Source organism: Sinohyriopsis cumingii, chromosome 6 (genome assembly GCF_028554795.1).
Source record: "Sinohyriopsis cumingii isolate HCF-2022 chromosome 6, ASM2855479v2, whole genome shotgun sequence".
Lineage (NCBI taxonomy): Eukaryota > Metazoa > Mollusca > Bivalvia > Unionida > Unionidae > Sinohyriopsis > Sinohyriopsis cumingii.
Window position 1 is genome coordinate 46551569 of NC_142966.1, and position 8640 is coordinate 46560208.

At 33.6% G+C, this 8640-nt stretch overlaps 1 protein-coding gene across 1 annotated transcript in view; it reads right to left on the bottom strand.

The window, feature by feature from the left end:
- The window catches only part of LOC149796861 (protein inturned-like), a 96803-nt gene extending 92395 nt beyond the window's left edge, over positions 1 to 4408 (bottom strand). Inside the window, exons 1-2 of the mRNA XM_089960656.1 lie at positions 4150 to 4408; positions 170 to 888 (exon numbers count right to left, since the gene is read on the bottom strand). Of these exons, the coding sequence (XP_089816782.1) occupies positions 170 to 888; positions 4150 to 4346 (916 nt within the window). The 5' untranslated portion in view covers positions 4347 to 4408. The remainder of the gene's footprint in view (positions 1 to 169; positions 889 to 4149) is intronic.
- Between the last annotated feature and the right edge of the window lie 4232 nt (positions 4409 to 8640).

The following is an 8640-nucleotide window of genomic DNA, read 5'->3' on the forward strand; positions in this document are numbered from 1 at the left end:
ACACATGCTGAATGACACTTTATACTATGTCTTAAACTTCCTTAAGGAAGGCTCGATGCACCCCAAAATGAGCAGAGTACCATTTAGGATAAGAAGGATCTACTATCTTCCCCAAACAAACTTTGGACAACAGTGTGTGTTAATATACAAAATACCCTGTAAAACAAACCTCTAAAGATCTGGCAACATTTTTCTGCCTGACTACCATGTACAACTCCCTGGACTATGACTTTCCTGTCCCTCATGATATGGTCTATACTGCTACCATTATGCCTTGATGGAGTCTGTTTATATTGGCACAAAACAATTCCAAACAATTTCTTACACAGATCAATTCCTGAGGTAGATAACATATTATCCACATCACTGAAATCTGGGGAAAGACTGATGGATTTTCTTTTCCCTGATTGTACTGATAAGAAAGCCCCTGTGCTGTCACATAAATTAGCAATTTTAGGGCTAGTCCGTCCAGGTAAATTACCATTATCCAAATATTTGGAATAATTTTGAATGTTTCTTTGATTGCCATCTTTTTGTGAATAGTGTGATCCATCATATTTGTCTTCAGAAGAATTTAAAGTCCTGTTAAATTCATTTTGAACACTTTTATTTCTGTCACTGTCACTACTTGGGTTAGGGTTGTTTGGCACACAGAAGCCATCCAAATGCTGACTGAATGGTTCTACGTTTCTATTAAGGGTCACGTATTCATCATCTACATCCTCTGCAACCTGAATCTGTTCTTTTAAGGAATTATTATTAAGTTCTGTTTGAGAACTGGACTGGCGCAATCTCTGTGCTGGACCTTCACCTGTTCCACCATCAATATCAACATAAAACAAGTTCCCATGCTCCTGCACAAAACTTGTCCATCCAGCCTCAATTTTACTGTAAGAAAAAGAAAATAGATATTGAAAGTACACCTCATGATTGGTAGGAAAAGACTTTATCGACAGAAAGTCTGTATATTATATGACATTATGCTGTAAACCACAACTGACAATTATGATCACGAAAGGAATATAACCATTCAGCATGAATCTAACGTCATTATAAGAAAATTCTAAGAGAAGATTACATAAAAATAACTATTAGAAGAATGGCTGATCCCCTAACTACTGCAAAATGAAAACATAATTTTGCAATTTCACCAGCAGGTCACTGACCTCTGCTCAATTGATCTCAGAATCAATAGGGAACTACCCTTTCCCAAATGCAATACACTTTGAAGTTTACCCGTGTTACAATTTTTTAGTCAAATTTTTTCTTCTACTTTTTTTCTCCCTTTGTTGTGAATTTTGTCGTCATTCAATAGGAGTCAAGATATTTTTATAAATATACATAAATATTTTTTCAATATATACAGTATCAGGTGAAGGAGGCAACTAAGTCATAAAAAGTGCTGAATATCAGCTTCAGTTAGAAAAGCAAAAATGACTCTGCCTGTGATTTTTGTTCAATGTACAAAGAGTGACAGTTGTAAATGAATTTTGAGATGCTCCCACCAAGTTGCCAGGTAGTTCTGACATTGTTATGTTGTATCCCAAGGTAAAATATATTGTAGTGGTGGTGATGCCAATTGCACAGACAAAAAAAAAATCCTGCACATTTACAGTCAATTGTTTTTAATATTAACCTTTTCCCATGCAAATTATCACTTCCCAATTTCCATAAGTTGGACCAACCATTTGACCATGACAATATACCAACTTCTGTTTTGAAATTTACACATCAATATGAAAATAGTCATTTGTGTTTTAAGAACATAATCAGTAAACAGCACTTCTAATCTAAACCAAAAATAATATGGATTTGAACTGCCATGTTTGTGTCATTTTCTTTATAAAATCAACTTCAAAATGTATGTGAACAAGTAATGGCAGACATAAATGTGTCTAGGAAATATTGCTTCATTACGATGTCTGTTTTTGTAAATCACTGGATAAATAGATTAACACATTAACCCCTAACGACAAGTTAACATGGCAGGAGATAGTAGCCTACTGCCAAGCTCTGTAGTGTCACGGTCATGCACAATACACTAAAGTGGGTGGTATTACAGAAAGGTAGAGAGATGTAGCTCTACAATGATACCAAATAATCTGGAATTTCCAGCTGCACTACAAAATACAGAGGGAAAAACCTAGTATTTTGCACACGATTTTTTTCTACCCAAAATCAGCCCATGGTCGGGATCCGATTTTGCGTCTGGATTTTAGACTTTTTGGTCTCAGATCTAAGGCAACCCGGTATGAACTGCAAACAGACAGATGAACCTTTTCAAAAAGCAGGATAAGATGGGCATTTGGAATAAAGACTGGTCTTGATACAAAAATAATGGCTCCGTTTGGAGAAAAAAAAAATTAACCTTCTGCTCATGTACGAGCCAAATAGCCAATGAAAAACGATGTTTCTAACACAACTAGGCAGTATGTTATAGAAAGATCACCTGGGATTTGGTGTTTCCAGATCTATTCAAAAATAGCTTTCAAAATGTGTTTCCTACTTGAATTTCAGGTGAAAATGACAAAAACCTCCAGGGGTTAATGTGTTAAAAATTCTAGAAGCAATGTAAGATCAATGTTGTTTTTTGACATCACTCAATTTTTGGAAAATATGAAGAAAACAGTGAAGCAAATGCTATTTAATAATGCATGATGTTACTACAAGTATGTAGGCAAACGATGAAATCATAAATATGCAAACCTATCAATGGATATTCCTCTACATCCAAATATACAAACTTTCAAGTATGAATACAATGGATATAAATATGATAATCTTTATACACATACAAAATGTGTTCATAATGTACATACAGCACATATTTTCAACTTAAATAAAGTATTGCTTAAACCAATCTTAAATGCATACTGAAAAATATAGGACATAATTCAAGTGAGAACAAACACACACACAGTCCTACCCACTTATATCAACATCACTTATATTGACAAACTGCATATGTTGATAAAAATGCAATGTCCCCAGCCCATAGTCTACTGTTACTACCAAATCTGTCATGCTTATATTGACATTAAGATAAAAATTAGAAACATGTAAGTTGACAAGTTAACAGAAGCCTTATGTCCCAAACTGAACAAATCCTTTGTTCCTAATCATTTATGTGGACAAGATGCCAGTATCGACCCAAGACCAACAAGAATTTCTCTGCCACCAGTCCTGTCAGAATACAAAAAAGGCGAGAACTACTAGCTGATCTAGTTCTAATGCATATTTTGTTCCACAATTATATGATGGTGCTGCCACAATAACAAATGGGCAAGAGTTTGGCTCTATATGCTCTCCAATAAAGAAATAATATTAACAATAACAATAATAATAATAATAATAGCAAATTTAACAATTAACAATAATATGGAAAAAATACTCTAAAACATTTACCACCCACATCAAAATTATAATCCAATAGTATCCCAGTTAAAGTATGCACATAGCAATAGTCTATACATAAGCTGAAACTGCACTGACATAAACAAAATAATTTGGCCTCCATTTATGTAATCAAATAAATGTAGATAAATATCAAAATCAAGGAATTATTCTTAATCACTGCAAACAATGTAATGCATTCTACTACTGTAGCCTCCCTCCTTTCTTATGTCAGTAATCTTTATTTCTTTGATCTTATAATATACTTTTCAGCCATGACTACCTGACTTTATTTAAAAACATGTCATGAAGCAAAATGAATCTGTCACATCATTATTGTGAGTGTGTGTGTGTGTGTGTGTGTGTGTGCGCGCACGTGCGTACGTGCATGTCTATGTGTGTGGTCATATCTCCCTCTGGTAATTCTCGACAAATGGCACTCAATCAGAACTTCAATGGTGCAAGATAATTTTTAAAGCTATTGGCTTGTTATGATTTATTCATTTATCCCCATAAGGATCGTCTTTGCTACTGTAGGTACACAGCTGTCATGTGAATGGTATTTGTAGAGGTTAGTTCACTAACGCCATAAAAATACGAATATGAATCGCCTGTCACTATTACTATACTATGCAACGATGGAGAAGAATTAGACATCAAATTCAGTATACAACCTGCCTGGGAAGGCTATACTAAGCAGATCCAATTTCGTACATTTAATTTACAAGTTAAAAAGATCAGTAAAAAAGGACTAACTCGGACGGTTCAGGATAGACATTTCGCCTGCTTTGTTGTGGACTGTCAAAACTTGCTCGACCGCTGTCGTTATCATGAAACGCGCTATTTTCTGGATCTTTGAGATTTCTTAGATGCAGCCGGCCGTCTTGTTCCCCATAAAATTCTTGCTCGTGTCTTGGATCATAGAATGGCCCAAGTCTGGGAAAGTATGCCATGCCGTTTACAGTGTGAGCAGATAAAATGTGTGCTGTTGATCACACTTATTCATCCTTGTCGACCTCCATTTGTACACAACATCCGGGCACCAAGCTAAAAGGGATACTAATCTTTCAACTAAAGAGCTGTAGAAGGGAGGTAATCCAGTGAGACACGTACGGAACATGGGGAACAACACAACAAAAAATAATTAAAAATCTGTTACAAAATATACTTTACATTTTTTACATTTGAAATTGACAATTATATGATTCACATTCATCATATTTGTAACTATTTGGTTCCTATAAAGAACAACCACTACATATTATTATTATTATTATTATTATTATTATTATTATTATTATTATTATTATTGTGAAGTCATTATTATTATCATTTATATTTTTCCAAGACATTGAAACACTGTAGTAGAATCTGAGGACGTCATCTATTTAACAGAAGAGAACATTCTTTTTTCTGCGAGGAGAAGAATGAGATTCGTCTTGTGCTTGATGACTACATTAACTCAGATGAGGAATCGGTACGTAGGGCAAGCATCCATTTTTCTCCCTTTTGGAAAGAATAAGCAACAGTTTTCGAAATTCTGAGCATAAGAAGAGCCTTATTTTCTAAAATCTATGTAACCTTATCTCAAGAGAAAATCTTATCCTCCCCGGAACTATTTTCTTGGCCAGGAAAATACAAAAATGTGATATTAAAAATTCGCAAAGACGTCTGGGGAGAAAAAAACAACATAGAATAAAATAGTTTTATTTACGATTCTGTGCATAAAATAAGGCCTAATAAAATAGTAATTCACAAAAGGGACCTGAAATCATTGGAGTTACTTTTTACAGCTGATATGCACATGAAATATAATCAAATCGTTTTTTCGCAATGCAGACCTCAAGGGAACATATTAGTAAGGGCTCCTTTTAATTACAGAGGGAAACATTAGAACGTTAATTTACGAGTCCATTATATTTACAATATGCAGATGGCAAACGTAACTGAGATACGTTACAGATACAACTCATCGCATGACTGGTTCATTTGTCTTTCACTAAGATCGGATTGCAGAAATATGTTTACAGAAAGTATTTTACGGGAGATAGTTTACATGATAGTCAATTATTCTGATACCTGAGTGTACTTAATTCTCCATGCTGAATACGGAATAGAAATAATGTCGCTCAAGCCCTTAACAGACAACAAAAGTATGTAATCCTGTATTTAAACTTTGATATTCCATGTCTCGTAAATTACAGTGGCCTGTCTCTAGCTCGTAGATTTTACACAAAGAATGAATAGGAATATTAGCATATCTACCGAGCTACTCAAACAATGTACAGACAGTACTGAGCATTTGATGAAATTAGACTTTTTAAAGTAGCTATATATATATGTCCATGAGTCCGTCAGTCTATTCATTTGAAAGTCATCCCGTATACAATGTAAAAATAAATATAACAGTATATGTTGAATCATACATAATTACAAATTTATGTTTTCTTTACATATAAAGATAGTATTTAAATTTGATAAAGGAAATATTTATCTGCATGACATATTGAAAAATGATTCAAATTAGATGTTATTTAATATTTTAGAGAAGTATTAAAACTCACCATAACAAAACTGAAAATGGTTTTATGTATCATCATATTAGCAATCATATTGACCCTAATATCAATCATATTGACCCTAATATCAATCATATTGGTCATAATAGCAATCATATTGACTATAATAGCAATCATATTGATCATAATAGCAATCATATTGACCCTAATATCAATCATATTGACCCTAATATCAATCATATTGGTCATAATAGCAATCATATTGACTATAATAGCAATCATATTGATCATAATAGCAATCATATTGACCATAATAGCAATCATATTCACCATAATATCAATTATATTGATAATAATAGCAATCATATTGATCATAATAGCAATCATACTGACCATACTAGCAATCATATTGTCCATAATGCCAATCGTATGGACCATAATATCAATCATATTGATCATAACAGCAATCATACTGACCATAATATCAATCATAATGACCATACTATCAATCATACTGACCATAATATCAATCATATTGACCATAATATCAATCATATTGACTATAATAGCAATTATATTGATCATAATAGCAATCATATTGACAATAATATCAATCATAATGACCATAATATCAATCATATTGACCATAATATCAATCATATTGATCATAATAGCAATCATACTGACCATACTAGCAATCATATTGTCCATAATACCAATCGTATGGACCATAATATCAATCATATTAATAATAACAGTAATCATATTGATCATTATAGCATATAATGCAATCTTGGATGTCTTGTTTTTCTTAACTCCTTGTACACCTCATCAAACTTCTACTCCTTTAATGGTGTATTAGAATTCGGTGTTCACGAACAACTCGGACTAAAATGTCCACGAGAATAGGCTTGTAATTTACAAGGTGATGGTAGCGTGAAAAGTATGTCTGACAATATTATTTTTCTGCTCTAGTCCTAATACCGACAAAATTAAAATAAATTTTAGAAAGTAAATTTGGGGTCTATAATTTGTTTAATATTAGGGGGCAAAATATCACCCTTTATTCAAAACAGCCAGTGGTATCTTATTAGCATCGTTTTTTTCATTTGGGACGTTTTTCAGTGTACCTACTCATCGCTTTTAACGTAGATATTTTCATGCTATCTCACTTGTGTTAATTTATAGATTGGTGCCTTCATGTCCATTAGATGGATTGATTATAATGTGTGCTAGGGACCCGGGTGGCCGAGTGGTATAAAGCGCTCAACTTTGCCGATCACTCCCATCCTCTGTCTGCATGGGATCGAGTTATGGGCTCGGCTAATATGTGTATGTGAGAAAGGTGAGAGTAGGTTCACATTGCCCTGTGGTTCTTACAGGAGTTTTCCCGGGTTCTTTCTCTACCAGTTATACCAGAGGTGGGCAAACTTTCCAGTGCAAGTGCCGCATACACAAATTTACACCTTGTCGCGGGCCGCGTAGTTCATTAAGTAAAATAATTAATATTTGAAATAGCAAAAAAAAAGGTTTTTCTAAATAACATCTAATTAATTTTCAGTTGTTAATATGTTGTTAAAATTTGAAAACTTAAACTTAAACTTCAAAAGAAGCACATTTATTTGATAAACAGGGTAACATAAAAAGAGTCAGTGCGAATAATGACTTGTTCCTAGGCCACATGAAAACCCTTGGCGGGCCGCATGAAAGCCCTTGGCGGGCCGTAGTTTGCCCACCCCTGAGTTATACTGACCATCATATATAGCCTATCCTGTGCTCAGAAATATATATATATATATATATATATATATATATATATATATATATATATATATATATATATATATATATATATATATTGGTAGAAGTAGTTGTTGTTATTATAGGTGTTTTAAATACCGTAGTCGTTATTAACGACGGTGACGATACTGCTTCTGTAAACCTATAACCAGATACTTAAAAGACATGATGGATACCTTTTCGAAACAATTGTTCTAATTCCATCGAAATCTGTCTGCGTCGCAGGATTCTTCTGCCATTTGACCATGGGAACTCTGAGTCCAAACATTCCTATGCCTTCCATCAGAGAGAGAGAGAGGAATGCTGAAATGACCGCATCTTTTTGGTAGACCGTTGCTGCTACTAGATATAAAACATAGATAACATATTTTAATAACTGTTAAACTAAATGGCAGAAAGACAGGAAGACGTGCATAAATATTGTCTTAAGTACATTTTGTTGCTCCCAGATTATCTTCACATTTGAAAAGAAAACAAATACTTTATTTCAGTTTAGTGTTAAAACTAAATTTGCTCCATGGTACTCAGTTTTGACCCATTAAGACCATAACATGCTATTCTAGTTTGGGATTGACTTTATTCTTATACTAAATACCTGTTTAACGAACAAGTCTCGCAATAGTTAATTTCAACGAATAGATCCACGAGACTTCCGGTTGTTAATTTTATTTAATTTGTATATACTTGAGAAAAAAATGTATAACAGACTTGCTTGTTCTAGCACCTGTCGTGTATGGGAAAAATAAAGAAATTGCCTTTAATTTGTTGTCTCCCTTTGACATTTGATTTGTTGTCTACTTTACGAGGATCACCTGTTTCGATGCAATCAATGATTAGGTCTTCACCTGTATGCTCAACACAGTTCTTATAATAATCCAGGTAAGTACACATAATTAGCTTGCAACTGTTTCTTAATGTCCTTCAACAG